This window comes from Tenrec ecaudatus, chromosome 14 (genome assembly GCF_050624435.1).
Source record: "Tenrec ecaudatus isolate mTenEca1 chromosome 14, mTenEca1.hap1, whole genome shotgun sequence".
NCBI classification, from domain to species: Eukaryota; Metazoa; Chordata; class Mammalia; order Afrosoricida; family Tenrecidae; genus Tenrec; species Tenrec ecaudatus.
In genome coordinates, this window is record NC_134543.1 from 98,288,167 (window position 1) to 98,311,312 (window position 23,146).

General features: G+C 41.6%; 1 protein-coding gene across 1 annotated transcript in view; it reads right to left on the bottom strand.

The window, feature by feature from the left end:
- INO80 (INO80 complex ATPase subunit) overlaps nucleotides 1-23,146 on the bottom strand; it is a 133,329-nt gene that overhangs the window by 10,323 nt on the left and 99,860 nt on the right. The window contains exon 29 of the mRNA XM_075530736.1: nucleotides 7,370-7,442. Coding sequence (XP_075386851.1) covers nucleotides 7,370-7,442 — 73 coding nt within the window. The remainder of the gene's footprint in view (nucleotides 1-7,369; nucleotides 7,443-23,146) is intronic.

The window sequence follows — 23,146 nt, forward strand, 5'->3', positions numbered from 1 at the left end:
CAAACCAATTTAAACTTTCATAGTCACCCCATGGTTTAGGTACTACACCAACTCCTACTTTCCAGACAAGGAAAATGAGGCCCAGGAGTCAGAGAGGCTACCTGAGACCCAAGGTCCAAGTAAGCAATGGGCCCGACTAGCTTGGTAACACAGGTATGGCTTTCCGAATATGCTCAGGGAGACAGACTCCCACCAACCGGACCGCTTCCTGCCCCATGAATTCCAGGGAAGCAATGTTTACAGGGTTGCTCCTGGAAGCTGCTTCCAGCTTGCTGAATAACTAGCAAACCGCTACCACCACACATACACAAAGACCCCCACCCGCAGCTCCATGTCACCCAAGACCAACAGACTTCTGTGTCCTTAGCTTTTGAGCTTGTTTCCACTACAGCAGACCTACTGAAAAATCAAAACCAAAAATAATAAAAAACCCAGTTCATCTCTTAAATGTTCTCCTTGATATTCAACCAAGTCATTGACTTCAGCCAATGCTTCATTAGGAATGAATCCAACCACCTGTACAGTTCCTCCCCACTGCATCTGGGTCATCAACCCGGTGTTAAGTCTCGTAGGCTCACTGATCGCATTCTCCACCTCTTTCTTCTCCAGTTTGCCCTGCGCACCACCATAGTCAAACTGGCCCGCCACTCACTTCTCTGCCAGGTCTGCTGTAGCACATTAAGCTCCCACTGCCCTAGGCAGTTGGGTCCTACTCCACCTGGCCAACTTTTTCAAACACGTAGGCTCCCTTTGGAAGCAGATAGCTCTCTTTAGTATTTCCCATTTCCATCACATCTGTTTGTACCTCTTTTTTTCCTCCAAGCTGCTTCTTTGACTTAGAATTCCTGCTCTCTTCTCTATTGGTTCTTTAAGGTTCAGTTCAAGCTTCACCATTTCCAGATAGGCCTGTAATTATGTGCTCTTTTCCTACATTTTTATTAAAAGTAATAATGGCTAAAAGCTGCTGAGCACTATGTGCCTAGCACTGGCGTGCACGCATCTCTCACCAGGTTCTCCAACACGCCGTGCTCCTTCTCTGAGGAGTAAGGAAGAGCCTGGCCTCACATCACAGTGGGTGGTTGCGCTGAGGTCTGGCCCACTTCCCTCCCACATCTGCACTGACAACAGCATCGTGCACTGCTTACCCCTGTCCCAAAGTCTCTGTTCCATCACTGAAGGGTGCCAATCATTTCAGATGGACTACCTTTCAATCTTCCCATGCAGTCTTATTAGAGGACAGATGTTACCATCCAGTACAAAGCAGAGGTCAACAAATACCAGTTGATACAATAATTCTAAAGAAAACTGATTAAAACTATACAGAATCTAAAACTGTAAACTGAAGATAGATTACTCTCTTTCCACTTTTTCTCTACAATGTTTGTTCCCCTATTGCTTAACACCAACTCCAAGGACTTTCTCATTGTGCAAACAGGCTAGCTAGTCTCGGAAGAAGAGAGGCTTTGGGTGAAGATGAACAAAAGGCATCAGCATTTTCAGTGCTCCTGCTCCTCCTAAGAAGAATAGCCATTCTCTCTCCCTCTCTCTCTCTCTCAGGAGCCACTTTCACCATTGTTTTCTAGGAGTCCTAAGTCCCTCAATTTCCTTTTCCTTTTAAAAAAGTTTTATTAGCACTACATCCACTTCAAGAAGTCACTCTTATCAAGAAGACTTGTACAATTACCACCACATTCTTCAAGAACAATTCAATTCTTCCTGTACTTGCTGTTATTCATCTAATCATTGTTATTTGATTGTGGCAAAAACACACACAACAGAACATTCTCCAATCCAACAACCTCTACATGCATGATCCCCTGCCGCTGACTGTACTCTTTGTGTTGGACAACCATTACTCATACCCTTTCCAAATGACCCCACCAGCATTCACGTAAACTTAATGCCCCGAAGCAAAAACTCTTCCTCCTTCCCCAGGGAAACCACTGGTCAAGCTTGGTTTCTTTCTGTTTTCTTTTTTAGTAGTCTTCTTGATATAGTATTCCCATATATATTTTCATGGTTAAATGGCTTTTCAAAAGAGGCTTATATACATCATCACAATCAGTTCTAAAGCTTCCTCCTTGCCTCCAGCATTCATTGTCAGCTCCCCAGCCCCCCTCACCCTTCCCACACCCCAATAAACCATCTCATGTTGTTGTCTCTGCACCCCCCACTCCTTTGTTTCACCGGAAACAATGAAAAGCAAAAACAAAACAGCATGAAGAAAAACTAATAACAGTAAGATAAAGGAAAAATACAAGAATTATGTGTAAGCAAGAAAAGACCACCACCAATATTTGAAAGGCCAGAGAGGAAATTTCTGTGGTGAAATAGGCAAGAAATACTTGAGCCTAGGGCAAATTTAGGTTGGGTCAAGAGGGAAGGTCACCTGATCAACTATCACAGCGTGGTTCGACCCATCACAATGACGTCTACAATAATCTCTCACAGTAAATCGGAGTCCCTTGTCAAGGCTTAACCTGACTAGAAAGTCTGCAAATGGGTTTGGGGCGCCCACTGTCCTCCACAGTTGTCTTCAAACTGGGTGTTCTCAATTTAAGGTCGGAAACTTTTCCCTTCTTCAAAGCTGGATTTTCTTATTGTCATCTCTAAATTACACAGGCTGGTGTGCTTCTTCCGTGTGGATTTAGGTGAATCTTCACTTAGAAGGTTGCGTGTTTGAATAAAAGCCTTTAAGACCCCAGGCCCTATTCCAATTGATCGCTGGGCACCATCTGCTTGAAATGAAGGCAAGTATTGGGCAGGGCCGTGTTGTAAGACTACCTGTGCTTACCTCGGGGCTAGAGGGCAGCGGAGCCCAGAGTCCATGGGCTTGTCCGTGGGTTAGGAACGACTCTGCTTTACTCTGGCGCTCACGTTATGACAAACACCAAAACCCACAACAACAATGAAAACAAACTAAACAAAGGGCAGAAAAACAAACACCAAGGGAACAACAACAACAACAAAACAACCATCATCCATCATCCCCCTGGGTATTGCACTGATAAGAGCACTGATTTTTCCAGTGACGCAGTAGGTAAGATGCTGCTGTAAAAGCCCTCCGTGTCTAACACTGACTAGGCTCCCGGCAGACTCCCTGCCACATGGACGAGAGAGGGGGAGGGAGAGAGAAAACCTGTGCTGTGAGTGAGACAGCAAGCAAACCCCATCACAGAACATTTTGGTGTTTCAATAGGGCAAGAAAAACCCTAGTCAGTCCAGTTTAAACTTCCTGGGAGGACAAAGACCGCGAGGGCAGAGTTCATTGAAAGGAGACCTCCAGCTGGACACGGGGGTGTGCAGACCACTTGTCTGTCCACCACACCTCATACCAGGAGATAGTAGTGGGGACCTGTGCAAGCCTGTGCCAGTGGCTCAGTGTGAATTCATAAAGAGTCCAATATTATGAATCACTTCATAGATGCTTCCTTACTACTATTTCCTGACACTCTCAGTAGCAACCAGATCTGATTCAACCTGGGTGGTTTTTTTTTTTTAAAAGCTCATGAACAATAAGATGTATGGATTGTGATAAGAGTTGTATGAGCCCCTAATAAAATATTTTTTAAAAAAGATTAAAACTCAAGGAGATGGGCTTACAGTTTTAACTTCAAAACAAACAAAAGAAAACAAACAGTGGCTATTTATCCTTCCAATGGATTAAAAGAAGCAAGATAATTTGTGAGTAAGAGAGAATTAAGTGGGCGTCTATTTAGGAAAAATACTTATGCAGAGAAAAATATGAAACACAAAAATCAAAGGTTAAAACCGAGAATAAGAGTGTGAGAAGTGAACATCAGCATCAGGTGAATGGATACTGCCTGAACAACACCAAGAGGAACTAGGGCAGTGCTGGGGTGACAGGCTTCTCACAGTGGGACAGACGACACTGATTTGCTAATCAGGTTTACAGAGCTGAGAGAGACAATCTAGAGAAAAACAAGCGACAAATAACTATTAGAAGGCTATAACAACTGAGTAAGGAGGAAAGATCAAAGTGAATCAATCCACAAAGCGTGGCCCAGCAATGACTAAGGGGAAGTATATTAATAGCATGTTGGTGAAGTTGTAAACAGCGAGCTAAGTGTGGGAGCAGGGAATGTGATGGGCGGAGGGGATCTGCTACACTGATCAATGCTAAGTTGTTTCAGGGAATAAGGGAATGAAATGGGAAATAGGAACATTTGGAGCAGAGCCACGGAACAAGTTCAACGCCCACTTGGAGGGTGGAGCTCCTTCGCCCAGGAGAATGGGTGGCAGCTCAGTCCCTGGAGAGCTGAAAGCTGCCCCGGGCTGTCTCGTGGGGCAAAGGGCTTGTGGAACGACACCAAGTAAGGAACACAAAGTACCACATGCTCTCGCTTACAGGCACACCTCTAAAACATGTCCGAGCCAGAAACAAGAACAAGGGGTGCGACTTAGAGCAAGCCCTCAGTACACGGACACAAGCACAAAGCCATCCTAAACTTCAGGAAGAAAACCCTAACAAGAGAAGACATGGGCAGTTAGGGACAGCTGCCATCCATCATGTGATACAACCAGTTTCACTAACACGGTAAGCCAGAGACTCCCACCGTGCACGAACACGTTTACACATGTGCAACTACCTACACACTGTAGATCGGTCACAAGACATTGAGCCAGGTCTGACAATTTAGACGGCTCCCCAGTAAAAAATGCGAGGCAAGCTTTGCTTCTCAAATTTTAGAATGCATGCTCACTCACACACAGAGCCTAAAATGTGAATTCAGACAAAGTATAACTTAGTATATCTTCCAATATTTCTGTCCTATTGCAAAATATACAGGGCGCTCCTAATTTACAAGTGAACCTTCCACCTCAAATGACATGTAAATTATTTTGGATTCTGGAACTCACACTAGCCTGGGTATCTTCTCGGCTCCCGAATGAAGCCTCCAGAGAACAGTAGTGCATCCTCCTCAGGGCCCTAGCGACCACCCAGAAGCTAATGGATTGCAAAGTATCACCTGCAGCCCCGATTTTTATCTCAAGGTCAGAATCTGAAGCCTCAAGTGGAATCCTAACTTGAGTGACCCTTATTGCCATGTCCATTCCAGGCGCCCAGGTCGAACACACAGGCTCCTCCTGGATGCCTCCTGCGTGCTCCACATTCAAGGCAGCCAGCAGTGAACTTCACCGACTACGGACATGCCGAGACTCCTTCCTCTCACCGTCTCTGCTGCCGCAAGTCACCGCCCGTTGACTCTACCTTTCTCTTCTTGCATTAAATCCATGCCAGATCACCATACTTCTCTGCTCACATGCTTCCAATGGGCCCTCACCCCAAAGTCTGTACCACAGCCTGCTTGTGTAGTACCGGCTCACTCTACTGCACTGACTCTAGGCTCACCCACTGAGCACCTCTCCCCGCAGGACTCGCACACACACCTGCTCGTCCAGAGAGCTGTTTTGAGTTTGTTTCCTCACTTTCTTCAAGTGTCACCTTAATAGAGAGGTCTTGCCAGGTCAAATAAAACAGCAACCCTGATCATCCTATCACTCTTTACCTGTTATAGATTTTTCACAGCATTCATACGATTTACTAGGATTTTAAAAAACTCTTCTTCTATCTCCCTGTCAGGAATGTAATTTCTAGAAATGATGAGAACAAAATTAGAATTGTATCTTGCCGCATGTGGCAAAAGTGGAATTCCTGGTGGTTAACACAGTGCCTGTTCCGTGCCTGGTGGGTAGTCATTAAGCATCTGCTGAGTAAGTGAACGGTTCCAGGCGTTAGCACTGAGGCCATGCACTTCCTTCCACTGACGAGCTCAAAGTCTAGTATGGAAAATGATGAACTACAGTATAGCTGGCTAACTGTGAGTAACGGGAATGGTCAGTGTTTTCAAAGAGGAGGCTCACAGGAGGTATACTGTTCTGAGGAGGAGTTTACACAACGGTGGAATAAAGCAGGGTATCTTCAAACTACAATGTGACCGTTACATTTGGAACGTAAGTTTTGGCAAGAGAAGTGTCTAGCAATTAGGTAGGATTGGTAGATAATGGCCCCAAATGAAGCGCCTCGTATGTCATACAGAAGAGCCTTCCTTGTATGTTATACCGTATTTTGCCGATGACGGAGAAGAGTCTTAAGCAAAGGAGTGACAATAATCAATACAGTAGAGTCTAAACCAGTGGTTCTCAACCTTCCTAATGCAGTTCCTCATGGTGCCCCCCCCCCCCCGCCCGAATCACACAATTATTTTTGTTTCTACTTCATCACTGTCATTTTGCTACTGTTATGAATCGGGCGACCCCTGTGAAAGGGGTCAAAACAAATTAATCAAGTAGCAGCACAGAGAATGGGTTTGGCATGAACAGGTAATGGGGCTGGGGGCTGAGATTAGAGATAAAAAGATCTGCTAGGAAAAAGTGATGGATCTGTCCTCATGGTGCGAATCTGAGCAAGTTGGGGATGTATGGGATGCTTAAATAGTACAGAAGGCAGAAAAACAAGTGGAACAAGGAGAAAGACAAGCTTATGCCATCTGATATGGCAACAAGCGAGCCTCGACCTAAGAGAACCCACAAGAGCAATACCCACCTGAGTCCGCCCACAAACTGATGGCTGTTAACGAGGGGCTCACGTGCATGCTGGACACAGCACCTACCCAGGGAGGCTCCGGCAGACCTCAGACCCCGAGCCCTGCCTGAACGAGTGGCAGATTTTAGATGCCGTGGAAAGGACAGCTGAGTCCTGGAGTTCTCTTATTTAGTGCTGACACAGTTGGTTTCTACTTCTTGAGGGCAGGCAATGCTAATGCCTAGCAGCTATTAAAAAGGACGGCTACAGCCAGACGTAGAGACTGGGCAACATGCAGTCTGGCTCCAGCTCTGTCACTGGCATCTCATCAAACCTCCTCAGGCTTGCATCTCAATACTCCAGGTGCCTCATGTGTGGGGACACATGTGTGCCTCATGTGTGGGACACTCTGTGCTTCACAACAGCCAGAGAGGGAGTATTTTCCCATGGGGATTAGGTAGGAAAGGGCGAATAATTTTATTTTTGAAATGACCAATACTATTGTTCTTCTACCGCTCTGTAAAGTTTCGGCTGGAAACGCGCGAGTGCCCCCTACCGTGGAACAACGTGTGAAAGCCCTGAAGCACCCCTGCGTGTGCTGCCGCGCGATGCAGCTAGAGTGCCGAGCACACAGCAGGCATTCGGCTGCAGTTACTGAGCGGACAAGAAACGCAAGTCAAAGAGAATGGACAGACAAGTCTAAAAGGAGAGCGAAAGTTTGTCAAAGTACTGTAGCTACTCTAGGTTTTGGACACTAAGCAAAGGGAAACACAAATGAACGGCCTATTCTATGGGAAAGCCCAGGGCCAGGGCGGTACTTACTGTGTCTGCAGCAGTGAGATTGATACCCAGTCCTCCCGCTCGGGTGCTCAGCAGAAACACAAAGATGTCATTCCTGTGGGAAGGGAGGAATATGGTGAGAGACCAAAAGGCTACGGGTCTAGAGAGAAGCTCTCCAGATACACAACCCAGGAAGAGCTTTAGGAGCCACGCTGGCCTGGCCTGGCGTTTCCTGGATACAGTGTACAATGGCGCCCTGGAGCCAACATGAAATGATGGTAACTTTCTTTCAACTTGTAGGCAAACCCGCAAATATCTTACTAATCTGATACTATAATAACCATATAGCATACAGTGACAGAAAAAAACACATCACTGTGGAAGTAGAGACCTGTGTTAATAATTTCATTTTTAACAAGTTACACAACTGCTAAACTATACAAAGGGGACAGAATACATCAGCATTTCAATGTTTTTTCCCCAAGAACCATGTTTTCAATAGTCTGGAAACTAATGATATTTACTTATCCAAAATCCTTTCTTGATGAAGAAGGTGAGTCACAGAAAAATGACTCAGGGTTAGGATTAAGAATCAGGCTATGCCTTCTACGTATTAAGCTGAATTGGGATCAATCCATTGAAACAGGTACTAATTTAAAGTACTTTTTGATGAATGTCAAGTCTTTAAACATAGAAATAATTAAATACAGTTTACGCAGTTTCCCTTTACAGCCAACATCCTTTTACAAAAACTTAAAATTACAAATAAACCAGCAGGTGTCAATAACACTGATTCAGGCAGCAAATAGCTAATGAGTATCTTCTAGAAATAAGGTCTATAAAAGATCACAAATAATAGCCTTTGGTCAGTAAAATTTATTTATATAAATATATACAACTAAAGGCTTCGATTTTTTAGGGGGTGTTATACCTTTTTATTTTTTATAAATAATTTCACTGGGGCTTTTTACAGCTATTATAACAACCCATACTTCATTATCAATCACATTTGTACATATGTTGCCATCATCATTTTCAAAACATTTTCTTCGTATTAGCTCCTCTTTTTTCCCTTCCTCTGTCCCCCACCCTTGTGACTCCTTGATAAGCTATAAATTATTATTTTCATATCGTATACAGTCTGCTGTTTCCCTTCACCCACATTTCTGCTGTTCGCCCCCCTGGGTGTGTGTGTGTGTGTTACACATTGATCATTGTGACAAGTTCCCCTTTTCTCCTCCCCCCACCTGCCCCTACCCTCATGGCACTGCTACTCCCGTTATTGCTCCTGAGGGGTTTATCTGTCCTGGGTTCCATATTTCAAGAGCTCCTACCGCTATTAGTGTACCTGCTCCAGTCTAGTCCAATTTGTAAGGTAGAACTGGGGTCATGATAGTGGGGGGGGGGGAAGGAGGGCATTAAAGAACTTGAAGCAGGGGTCCTCAAACTTTTTAAACAGGGGGCCAGTTCACTGTCACTCAGAGCCATTGGAGGGCCAGACTGTAGTTTAAAAAAAAAACTATGAACAAATTCCTATGCACATTGCACATATCTTATTTTGAAGTAAAAAACAAAATGGGGCAAAAATACTCGGCGGGTCGCATGTGGCCCGTGGGCCGTAGTTCGAGGACCCCTGAATTAAAGGAATACTTTGCATTTCGTCAGTACTATACTGCACCATGGCTGGCTCGTCTCTTTCTTGTGAGGCGATGTCTAATTGTCTACAGATGGGTTTGAGTCTCCACTCTGACCTCTCTCATTGATACGATTGATTGTTTTGGGTCTCGTGATGGCTGATACCCGATTGTTGTCAACCCCTTGTGATCACAAGCTGATGTGCTTTTTCCCCGTGGGCTTTGTCCAGGGGTTCAGTTTTAACTGAGTTTTTGTAGAAAACAGAAACATGCCTTAAGATTAACTTTCAAGAAAATTATCTTTCATATTCATGAACCTGCCATTTAGATTGGTCTCCAGAACATTTTAACGAGGAGTGGACTACATTTTACAGTTGAGCAAGCGTCACAGTCCTTTAAATTACCCTGCTAATCCTTTTCTTCCTGACCACTGCGAGGGATGCAGCTGGAAATTCATGCAGGCCAGTGTTACTCAAAATGCAGGCCCTAGCCGTCACTAGTCATGAAATCAGTTTGGTGGATCTGGGCCACATTAGAAATCAAACCAAAGAAATAAAATCATAAAATACAATAAAAATAAACCAAAGAAAGAAACGGAACAGATTAGGAAACATTGTAATATACCACAGGCCACAAAGATAAGTACTACTTTGTGAAATTTGTTTCAGATATGGGATATGGTCAAGAAGTCATTATGTAAAATGAATTTCACTTGGTAGGTTCTAGTATTTTTTTTAAAACAAAGCACACACATTGAAGGTAAGTTCCTTTAAAATCAAATAAATTCCAACACGTAGCTTAAAATTGGCGTGTGGCAGTTCATTATCCAGGGGGTGGAAAAACAGGCAAGGGAGGGAGAGAAATGCTTCCAAGTACCCTATCTTGGGAAAGCCCATTCAGAAAGTGAGAATAGCATGTGCTGATAGGAAGCAGGATGTTACAGGGGAGGGGAGGAGCAGCCTGCAGAGAAGAAGTACTCTAGGCACGTCTCACTCAGGCTGTCAACAGAAAGCCACAACAGCACCGAAAGCCGAGGGCAGGGACAACTCCAGAAAAACCAGGTCCACGGTTCCCACAGTACAATTTCCCTAGCAAACACTTGGTATCTGCTCAGAAACTGCGCTCATTCCTGATGCTGCTCTTTCTCAGGGAAGTCACTGGGCTGCAGGTCTGCCTCCGGACTATAAAATGAAGATACAGTACAGGGGTGAAACGTCAACAACATGAATCTCAGGGAAGGGACTTTTCTGAAGTATCTAGATTAATCGCTAACCTGGGTTGGCCTTAGTAGAAACTGCTTACTCTGTGTATTCATTGAAACACAACTTTCACAGAGCAGGCTTGAATAAAAGAGCATGTCTGGAGGCCTCTTGTAGGTCATGAATGTAAAGGCTCTGTATTTCCACAATATGGAGTACAGTATCTACTAACTTTACTTATTTAACCATGTCAGCGTTAACTATGAAATCATCTACGGCAAATTAGAAAGTTGGAAGGCATCTGCCAATTTACAAGTGCATGTTTCCACAGACGTCTAAATCCAAACTCACCAACACAAGTAACTTCCAACTCATAGCAACCCTTTAGGGCAGGGTGGAAGTGGCCCCTGTGGGTTTCAAAAACGGCAACTTTTTATGAGTAGAGAATCTCCTCTATCAAGGAGTGATTGGTGGTTTAGAACTGCTGTCTTTGTGGCTAGCAGCCCAAACTACTATGTCACCAGGCCTCCAGCCCACAGACACAGGGTGATTTAAACCAAAGCTTGGTACTTAACAAGCTCACAGGAGAACATGTAGTTTTAGTACACTTTCATTTTTTAGGGCATACTAGTCTCTACAGATGAATGCTCACGCCGGCGCCACGAAGACCACTATCCCCTCATGTGCCTTCCTCCCCTGCCTTGGTGAGGACAGAGGTGGAGGATCAGAGCCACCTGCCGGCACTGGGGTCTGATGAGGACTTACACACAACAGCTAGAACTTTTTTGGTACTTCCCGAGGAGGCTTGGAGCCTAGCCCCGGGTGGCTAAGGATGAGGGGCAGGTGGACACACAGAAAAGTGCAAGGAACGAAGCTTCTCCACAGCCTGGAGTGTTCGTGAGGGAAGGCCCTGATATGGCAATCACACGCATCACACAGCCAAAACACTAGGAAGAGAAATCAACGTTAAAAACAAGAACTGGGTGGAATAATTTAGGAATACAATGGTGGCACTATTTCTGGATATTAACTATGCATGTAGAAGATGTCTTTTGATGATTATCTTTGTGCTCTGTGAGATGGAGGGTATTTAGCTCAAGTCAATGCGATTTTATCATACTGTGCTCGAAACATTTATCGCAATCTTGGATTTTTAAAAAATCATTTTATTGGGGGCTTGTTCAACTCTTATCACAATCCATCCAGCCATCCATTGTGTCAAGCACATCTGTACAGTTGTTGCCATCATCCTCAAAACATTTGCTTTCTACTTGAGCCCTTGGTATCCGCGCCTCATTTTCCCCGCTACCTCACAATCTTGGACTTTGAAGTGAAGGAATTCAGTAGTTTCCATTGTAGACTCAAAGATTACTTATTTTTAAAACCACAAATAAATCAACTTTTGAGATGTTCCCTTGTACTTAATGCATTTCTTATTGCTAATATAAACTAGTGTTCAGAGGGCTCTCTGAGAGGCAGGAAAGAAAATCTTCGAGGAAACACGACGGTATGAGAGCCCTCCAGAGGGCTGAACAGGAATATCAACCAGGGCCTCTGGAGGCGCGGCCTCACAGGCTTCTTGAGGGGTGGTCTACGAAGGCAGCAGCAAGGATCTACCCTGCGCTCACTTCTCTTTAATCAATGACCCCACTGAAACCCCTCTGTACCACTACACCCAGATCATCTTCGGCACAGGCTTGCTGAAGGAATGAAAAAGCACCAGAAAGAAAGATCCACACGGCAGCCAGCTTCCCGCCGATGTTCCAAAGAAACACGATGCCCTGAGTTTTCTGATGATTGGAGGGATCCTTTTGGTTAAGTCGTGGAGTAGAAGGGAAGCAAAGAGGAGATAGGAAGGCCAAAGCCAAGGGACAACAGACTAAAGACCTTGTGAATGGATCATGCAGGTCACGTGCTCTGACTGTTGTCCAGTCAGGACATCCTGGCCAAACAGTCTTTAGTCTCAGCCAGAGTCTTTCCTGGAAGGATCCCTTATAAAGAAACCCTGCACGAAGGGAATGTAAATGGCTTTTTATAGGAGCTCTTGTTTACCCTGGCTGACCTTTGAGCCACCGGGCTTTCCAGTTGAAACTACAGCTTTTCTTTAGATGGTTTTCCATTAAGAATAAAAATATTTGGCAAAGCATGCCTTATAGTTTTCCAAAACACCTGTCTTTTTCTCTACATTGGGCTACTGAGGATTCTGTAATTTATCAGTTGAGAAGTTGCCTCACAGGGTGAGAAGGTCCAGCAAGCTTCAGGTTAGAACAGGCAGAGTTCAGGTTCTAGCCACAAACACTGCACAGGATGTTACTATAGTCACAACCCCAACCTGACTTACCTAAACCCCATCGAAGCATCCAGGTGTGAATGTAGGTAGGGATCAGAAAGAGACGTTAGTGCTTTTTCATTCGAATATTGGACACAAGGAACTACAATGACGGCTACTCAATAGCGGACTCAATAAGCTTGCCGCTTCCCAAGCGATTCTCACTTCTAGGGTTTGAAAGTTCAATGAAAAATTCACAGTAGAGGATATGCAAAATAAGATATTTACTAAGTAGAGATGGTAGAATTGAATGAAAACATTCTTCCTTTGGAGCGAAACTCTTCAAAACTACTGTGCCCAACTGGACGTAACTGGCGCAGCTCTGTTGGACAAGGGAATGAAGTGATTTTAGAGGTTAAGACACATATCTGTATCTATTAAGTTTCTTCACGAAAAATATATTCCTCCCCAAAAGAAAAATATAGCCAGCACTAAATCTCAGTTTTCTAGGAAACGATCCACTGGGAAACAACTGTATGCGACAGCTCAGAAGTCCACGTCATTATAAGTCAACAGACTGGTGGGCGCAGACATCTGAACAATCTGATTATATGCAAAAACTCTGAAGTACAATATTGATGACCAATATCCAATTATACTAAACATATGTGATAGTCAGTCCCAGCAGTTCTCAACCTGTGGGTCATGACCCCTTTGGGGTATTAAATGACCCTTTCACAGGGGTTGCCTGATTTATAACAGTAGCAAAATTACTGTTATGAAGTAGCAATGAAAATAATTTTATGGTTGGGGGGGTGGTCACCACAACATGAACTGTATTAAAAGGGTTGCAGCATTAGGAAGGTTGAGAACCACTAATCTATACTGTCGATCATTAAAAAAAAATCACTAAGATCTTTTTAAAGGAACATTGGGTGCAATGTTTAAGCACTCAGTTTCTAACTGAAAGGTCTGATGACTGGAGTGATCCTTTTGGTAGCTAAGTTATGGGGTAGGAGAGGGGAAGCAAAGAGGAGAAAGGAACACAAAGGTAAGTGGGGATTATTTTTGAGTCAGAGCTAATATAAAAATTTTAGCGTCTGGGGTCTTAAAGGCTTGAAGGTAAACAAGCGGCCATCTGGCGCAGAAGCAACAAAGCCCACATGGAAGAAACACACCAACCTGTGTGACCACAAAGTGTTGAAAGGATCGGGTTTTAGGCATCAAAGAAGGAAAAATCATATCATTGTGTGCTCACCTTCCCTATAGGATCACTGAAGACAAATGGGTGCATAAGCAAATGTGGTGAAGAAAGCTGATGGTGCCCGGCTATCAAAAGATAATAGCATCTGGGGTCTTAAAGGCTTGAAGGTAAACATGTGGCCATCTAACTCACAAGCAACAAAGTCCACATGGAAGGAGCACATCAGCCTGTGTGATCACGAGGTGTCAATAGGATCAGGTATCAGGCATCAAAGAACAAAAAAATCATATAACTGTGAGGGGGAGTACAGACTGGGGACTCAAAGCCCATCCATGGGCAACTGGACACCCCCTTACAGAAGGGCCACAGGAAGGAGATGAGCCAGTTAGGGTGCAGCGTAGCAACAATGAAACATACAACTTTCCTCTAATTCTTAAATGCTTCCTTCCCCCTCCCCTCTGCCACTATCATGATCCCAACTCTACCTTACAAATCTGACTAGACCATAGGGTGTACACTGGTACAGACAGGAAGTGGAAACACAGGGAATCCAGGACAAGTAAACCCCTCAGGACCAGTGGTGAGAGTGGCGATACTGTGGAGCAAAGGTGGGGTAGAAAGGGGGAACCGATTATAAGGATCTACATATAACCTCCTCTCTGGGGGACAGACAATAGAAAAGCTGGTGAAGGGAGACGCCAGGCAGTGTAAAATATGACACTTATAATTTATAATACATTTATAATAATGTATAAATCATCAAGGGTTCATGAGGGAGGGGGTAGTGAGGAGGGAGGGGAAAACATGAGGAGCTGATACCAAGAGCTCAAGTACAAAGCAAATGTTTTGAGAATGATGATGGCAACAAATGTGCAAAAGTCCTGGACACAATGGATGCATGTATGGATTGTAAGAAGCACTGTACGAGCTCCCAATAAAATGATTAATATATATATATATATATATAAACTTAAGACTCAAGAGGTCACCTCCCAAATTATCGAAGCTTTGCATCACAGTTATGGGAACATAGCCCCACATAAAGCAGCACTCTTTATTTATTCATGTTGTGAAGTTCAAGAAAGAGAGACCACCAACTTTGGTGAATGAGGAAAGGTGCCTCAAGTCTAGCAGCTGGTGGTGAAAGACTAAAAGATCACCGCCCGGCAAGCAATAGCTCTTGACGTCGGGATTTCACAAGGCATGGTGTGGCATTTAAAAATTCAAGATAATACACTGATGTTGGTGAGTTTTTACCGAAAAAGGAAAAACTGACAATTCTATAAGCATAGTTAGTTACATATTTCAATATTCAATAATGGGCATAATAATCAGAAGATTAATAAGAGAAGACCTGCGCACTGAAAACCTATGATGTCGTGCACAAATATAGAACATGCAACCCAACAATGTAAGAACATACATTCTTTTTTTTCCCTTTTTAAAATCTTCTTTCTTCTGAGCGCACAAGGATCATTTTCCAGAACAGATTACATGGTAAGCCAGAAAGAAGTCTTAATATTTTAAGATTGAAATATTCTACATAAAAAAAGACTGAAATCATATCAGCATCTTTCCCAATCACACTGTAATGAAACTGGAAATCATTACCAGAGGAAAGCCCAGAAAAGTCCAAGTACGTGAAATTAGATCACACATTCTTAAGAAACCAATGAGTCAACGAAGCTATCAATCAACAGGGCGGTTGCAATACACCTTGAGACAAATGCAAATGAACATAAAAGTTATAGGGATAGTGAGAGCAAATGTTAAGAAGCTTCCACTTGTAAATGTCTGTATTTAAAAAAAGAACGATCTCAAATTAGTAAATTAACCATACATCTTAAGAAAAGGAGCCATGGTGATGCAGGAGTCTAATCAGTTGACTATTAACCAAAAGGTGGCCAGGTAGAATCCACAAGCTAGAGGGAAAAGATGTAGTGGTTTTACAGTCACTATGCTGCAGAAGCAACTTGATGTTAACAAGTGATGGGCACACCTTGTGGAACTAGAAAAAGGGCAAGTTAAGTTCAAAGCCAGCAGATGGAAGAAAATAAACACCGGGGCAGAGATAAACACATAAGAGAATAGAGAAATAGAAAATATTAACAAACCAAAAGTAGGTAGTTAGAAAGGATCAACAAGTCAACTAAAATCTTAGACTGACCAAGAAAAAAAGAGAATGTTCAATTCCTGAAATCAGAAATGAAACAAGGGCTATTACTACCAACTTTATAGAAATAAAAAGGATTATAATATAATACTACAAATAAGTACACATCAACAAGTTAGACAACTTGGATGAAATGAACAGATTCCTAGAAATACACTAACTGCTAAGAAACAGATAATCTGAAAGACCAAGAACAGGTAAGGAGATTGAATCAGTATTAAAATCAACTTCCGTAATCAAAACCATCTTAACACATAAAAACCAAATAAATCCAAAATCAAAACAAATAAAAAACAAGGGTCAGATGGTTTCACTGGTGAATTTTACCAAATATTAGAAGAAAAATTAATACCAAATCCTTCTAAAAAAATCCATCCCCGCAAACCTGACTACTTCTTAAAATCATACCATTAGGCCAACATTATCCTAATACTAAGCCAAAATTGTATTATAAGAAAAGAATGCTAAAGGCCAACATCCCTTATAAATATAGATGCAAAAATCCTTAGTAAAACAATAGCAAAGCAAATTGAGCAGCATATTAAAAAGATTATACATTACGGCCATGAAGATTTATCCCCAGAAGGTAAGGATAAAAAAATAAAATAAAAAAAAGGAGGTAAGGATAATACAATCCATAAAACCAAAGCAAGCAAAAACAACCCATTCAACATTTTACAGTGATAGAATAAGGCAAATGAAAAATCTACATGGATCATCTCCATCGATGCAGGAAAAGCATTTGACAAAGTACAACACACTTTCCTGGTGAAAACACTCAGTAAATTACGACCAGAAGGGAACTTCCTGACATGATAAAAGTAACTACGAAAACCCCACAGCTAACATAGTATTCATCAGCAAAAGGCTGGAAGCTTTTCCTTGAGGACGAGAATGAAGACAGGGTGCCTACTTATTCAGTCACTCTTATTCAGCAAAGTTTTAGCATAATTAGGCAAGGAAAAAATTCATAAGTACCCAAATCAGAATGATGTAATAAAAATTATCTGTTCATGGATGACATGATCTTGTACATATTGAAAACCCTGAAAACACACATACACACTTTAAATGAAGGTTTTAAGATACAAAAACAAAACACAAATCAGTTGCATTTCTATATACTAACAATGAACAATCTGAAAAGGAAATTAAGAAAATAATACCATTTACAAAAGAATCAAAACAATTTTAAAAACGAACCAATTTAACCAAGGAAACAAAAGATTTATGTACTAAAAAAAAGTGCTTTTTAAAAAAAATCAACAACCTAAACAGATGGAAAGATATCTATGGTTCATGGACTGAAAAACATAATATTGTTAAGATAACAGTAGCACCTAAAGTGATATATATTCAATAGTATCCCTATCAAAATTCCAATGGCTTTTGGGGGGGTAAAGATAGGAAAATCAATCCTCAAATATTTGTAGAATTTCAGGGGCTCCTTATAACTAAAGCAATCTTGAAAAAGGACAAAATTGATAGACTCACACTTGATGATTTTAAAATTTAACACAGAGCTATACTCCTAGGTATATTACCCTAAAGAACTGGAAACAGACACCTGTCTAACCCAATAACCTAGCATGTGCTTAACAAATCAACAACAAAACCAGGGCAACCGTGGACCAGTCTGGCGTACAGTGTGGCACTGGTATGCCTATGTGGCATACATATGGACATAAAAACCGCATAGATGGTAAACAGATTTTTAACCAGGGTGCTAATAGGTCTACTCAATGGAGAAATAGAATGATTTTCAATAAATGGTCCTGGGACAACTGGATTTCATCCATTGAACTGGACCAATATCTTACACTACATATGAAAATCAATTCAAATACATTAAGGATCTAGATATAATAAAACTCTTCTTTTAAAAATAATTTTATTGGGGGCTCATACAAGTCTTATCACAATCCACACATACATCCGTTGTGTCAAACACATTTGTACATTTGTTGGCATCATCATTCTCAAAACATTTGCTTTCTACTTGAGCTCTTAATATCAGCTCCTCACTTTCCCCCCTGCCTCCCCACTCCACCTCCCTCATGAACCCTTGATAATTTATAAATGATTTTGTTATAGCTTACACCATCCGACGTCTCCCTTCACCCACTTTCCTGTTGTCCATCCCCCAGGGAGGGGGCTATATGTAGATCCTTGTAATCGGTTCCCCCTTTCCACCCCACATTCCCTCTACCCTCCAAGTATTGCCACTCTCACCATTGGTCCTGAAGGGATCATCCGCCCTGGATTCCCTGTTTCCAGTTCCTAGCTGTACCAGTGTATATCCTCTGGTCTAGCCAGATTTGTGAGGTAGAATTGGGATCATGGTAGTAGTTGGGAGGAAGAGTTCAGAAGTACAGTTGTATGTTTCACTGCTGATACCCTGCACCCTAACTGGCTCGTCTCTTCCCCGTGACCCTTCAATAAGGGGGTGTCCAATTGCCTACAGATGGGCTTTGGGTCTCCACTCTGCACTCACCCATATTGACAATGATATGATTTTTTTGTTCTTTGATGCCTGATACCTGATCCCTTCGACACCTCGTGGTCACACAGGCTGGTGTTCTTCCATGTGAGCTTTGTTGCTTCTGAGCTAGATGGCCACTTGTTTATCTTCAAACCTTTAAGACCCCAGATACTATATCTTTTGATAGCCGGGCACCATCAGCTTTCTTCACCACTTTTGCTTATGTACCCATTTGTCTTCAATGATCTGGGTGAGGTGGACACCCACTGACATGTTTTTTTGTTCTTTGATGTCTGATACCTGGTCCCTTCTACACCTCGTGGTCACACAGGCTGGTGTGCTTCTTCCATGTGGGCTTTGATGATTCTGAGCTAGATGGCAATATAATAAAACTCTTAAGAGAAAATGTATGGGTAATGTGTTGAGACTTAATGTTTAACAATGGTTTCTATTCTTTGACACCAAACACACATACAAAGGATTTATTAAAATTAAAAGCACTATACAAGCAACCCACAGATTTAAAGAAAATATTTGCTAATTATTAATCTGAGTAGGGATGATATAAATCTCTCAACAACAAAACCGGGGCACCAGTTGACCAGTTTGGCAACCACAGATGGCAAACAGACAGGACACAAGTAAAAGCCAATGTTGCAATGAAAGGGAACTGGCAGGGCACTAATAAAAACGGAAACAATTTTTATAAATTCTGTATATGTTAAAAATTATATTTTCATTTTCAAAACACATGAGGGTCCAACTTCATATTCAGTTCTCTCTTTCGACCAGTGTTCAGTTACTCTGCACAGTTATGCTGCCTCTATTCACCACAGGGCAGTTCTTAGAACATATTTAGACAATGCTCGAGTATTAAACTATCTTTCAGATATACGCTAGGAAGCAAAGATTGAATTGTGGAACTGTACATTCTGATTCTAGACATATTAGAAAATATCGTTAAAAAAAAAGAAAGAAAATATTGTTGAAGACCAGGCACAAGCAAGAGACACTAAAAGGGAAGCTGTAAACATCACCAACAAAAAGCAAACATTAGTGTACAAGGTGGTACCCCCCCAAAAAGCCAAAATTATTTTTTCAAAGCTATGTATTTAATTATTTTTTTACAAAACAACCTTATCACCTTCAAAGCATTCTCCATCACACTCTTGTCAAATCTGTGATTCCCATTCTCGGAAACAGTTTTCAAACTCATGTTTGGATAGCTGAGAGTGCATCCCTCGCTTTTTTTCTTTACCTCTTCTACCTTATAAAATTGATGTCCTTTCATGGCCCTCTTTATGCGTGGAAACAAAAAGAAGTGTCATGGAGGGAGGTCAGGTGAGTCAGGAGCATGAGCCAAGAGAGCATGTTACTTTTGGCCAAAAACTGGCACACTGAGATAGTTGGGTAAACAGGTGCATTGTCCTGCGGGCAAAACCAGGTGCCCGTCTGCCATAAATCAGGGTTTTTTTGTCACACTGTTCCACAATATTTTCAGAACCTAAACAGAAAGCTTGATTAACAGTCTGACCTGATGGAACTAACTCCAAACACACTATGAGTAGACATTTTCGTTGGTTCAGAAAATCGATCAATTGAGATTTTACCTTTTTTGAAACGAGAAAACCACTCGTACACTTAACCCTATAACGCCGAGCACGACGTTTTCATAGCACTTAATTAAAACGCGTCTGGTACAAGAATGATAAAGCTTTTGGAGCCAACGACAATGTCGAGGAAATCGCCGCATGTTACTAGTACAAATGCACACCGCTAGTCACACACTTTAGTGGCAAACTGCTTGAGCTAGAGGCACGTGTTGACCGATTGTGCGTATGAGGTTAAGTGGGTCGTTGGCGTTCAGTGCATTTAATGATAATTTTCAATCTAGTGAAGTTTTAGTGCTGATATTTTTGTATATATTCATAAAACTGTAGTTTTTATGTCAAAGGTGTAGCACTCATAAAAATTATATATTTCTGTTTTTACAAAATGTAACAAACTCATTACTTTTGTCTTTTGAATCGATGGTGTCAAAAATTACCACAGCATGGATTGTGATTTGTTTTATGGAAAATTTATGTCCTAGATAGAAGTGGTACAGACTCAGACAAGGAACTAGATGCTAATATGGATGAAATTGGTAAATAAAATGTGCATTACACTTTAAAAATTGGATTTTACAATATAAAATTTTACTTATGTTTCTATTCAAACTATTTTGATAACAATATTCATTATTTCCCATGATAGGAAGTGAATATATGCCCAATTACTCTGATTTGGATGAATGAGAAGACCTCGTAGTTAGTAATGATAATACTAGTGAAGATGAGTTAGAAACTTCAGTTGTTGACATTGAAGAATCAATTCCAATAACTACAAGTTCAAAGTCATCTACATCAAGAAATGGAATAATTTCTCTTTGGCGGCACATGTCTAGAGACAGTACAGCTAGACCTATACCTGAATGGTGAGGACAAATAGATTCTTCTGGGGTAGTAAAACGTCCTGTTGAATATTTTAGACATTTTTTCTTGAAGGATATCATTACTCATATTGTTGACCAATCAAATCTTTATGCAATCCAGCAAAATCCCAATAAATGTCTTGCACTGAATAGCTAGGAACTTGAGCAATTTTGGGGTACACTGCTTGATTTGATAGACTTGCTATCAAATTCATATCAGATCGAAAAAATATTATCACAAATTATTTTTTCATTTTATAGATGTGACTATTGTGAACTCTTGGCTACTTTATCGTAGAGACTGTGAGAGCCGTTAGTTACACCCCCCCCAAAAAAATCCAAAGTCTGTAAGAGTTCAAAATGAGCAACGCCGAAGCTCTTCTCCTTGAAGGAAAAAGTAGTAGACCAACAGAAAGAGGCAGACCTTCTACTAGCTGTACTGGTGTTGAGTTTGCTGACAAAAAGAGAAGCGGTCCTGCCACCAAAGTATCCCTGGAAGAGATACTGTTTGGCTGGTCTTCACCTTTACCCTGAGGTCACAAACAGAGGAAGATGCAAAAACGTCAACTGCAAGAGTGCACCAGTATTTTTCTGCAGCAAATGCAAAGTTCATCTTCGTATCACAAAAGAAAAAAATTGTTTTGTTCACTTTCACACTAAAATTATAAACAAATTTTGTATTATATTTAACAAATAAAATAAGTTTTAGTTGTTTTTATTTAATAATAAAATAAGATGAAAAATATAGAAATTGAAGGTACATTTTTAAATTCTTGTATTATAAATTCATGGATGAATGTAATAATTTGGTTACATTTAAAAAAAACATTGCAAATTTTATATTTTTAAATATATTTTGGTTGTTATATATTGTTAACTATGAAAGAATAAAAACAAAAAATTTTCATAATGAAATTAAAAATTCAAGCATTATAGGGTTAAGTTTTTCTCTTAGGGCTGTCCTAGTAAGCTGTATTCAATATCACAACAGATTCTGCAGCATTTTTCCCAGGTAGGAAACATAATTTCACAGCCTCATGCTGTTCTCTTAAATTGGTTATCACACACAAAAAGAAGTTCAAGTGAAACTGCTTTTATTAAAAAATTCTCTGTGACCAGAGAGAACTTTCCCAGGCAACACCACTGGGTGCACTAACTTAGAGAGTTGCTCAATGCTCACCTAGCAGGTAGAATTTTTTCCATTGCTCTTTTTTTTTTTTGCGGGGGTAATTCCTTTGTACTTTAATCTTGCATGAAAAACCAAAAACAAGACCACACCAAAACAACCAACCAACCAAAAAACAAACTCACTGCCAGTGAGTTGATCTCGACTCATAGTGATCCTATAGGAAGGACAGAGCAGAACTGCCTCTGTGGGCTTCTGAGGCTGTCAATCTTTATGAAGGGGCCTGGTGGTACAGTGGTTAGACACGAGGCTGCTAACACAGGCTAGCAGTTTGAAACCATTAGCTGCTCTCTCTGTGGGAGAAAGACACTCCCAAAAAGAGCGACAGCCGCAGGAACCCCCCAGAGGCAGTTCTATGCGGTCCTGGAGGGTCATTATGAGTCAGAATCGACTCAAAAATGAGTAAGAAATCTTTATGGAGTGGCTGGTGGTTTCTAACTGCTGACTTTCTGGTTTGCAGCTGAAATCCTTGAATTCACCACTCCATGAATGCTCCTTATTGTATAAGAGAAGGAGGAGAGTGTATGAAGTTCTTTCTAACAGATTTTCTATCTTAAACAATGTGGATATACCTGAAGAAGAATGCATGAAGGCATCTAAGAAGTTAGGGCAGGTTTATCCTAATGACTTAAATACCTTATGAAGAAGTAGGATGATTTTATTCTTAGATGAGAACTAAGTTTACAGATTCAGGGAAGAGAAATTTTACTTATACAGTCCAGTATGATTCCATAATATAACATATCATTTTCCGTGGGGAAAGGAAGATAAAAGGATGAATATAAGGAAGAAAAAGGGGAGTGGGGTCATGGGGCATTAATCCACCCAAGGGGAGGGTATTGTTTATATCTCCACAGGGAAAGCGGGACCAGACTTCAACCCAGTGCCGCAAGGTGTGAATGCAATATCCCGGCGTGGAGTAGGGAACCAGTGGAGAGGTCTGGGAGGCTGGCCCCAGCACCAAAAATTAAGTAGATTCCCACCCCTCCCCCCAAAAAATTTGTTTCAAAGGACGACATTGACTCTGCAGCTCCAGGAGATGGACATATTTGATCAGAGCACACGGGAGCAGATGGAAGGGGCAGGAGGAGAGAGTGGAACACAGCCTGGCCCACCAGGCCGTGAGGATGATGTTCCTGAGTAGAGCAACCAGTCCACAGAGAGAAAAACATGGCTGGCCCTACTATGAGACATGGTGC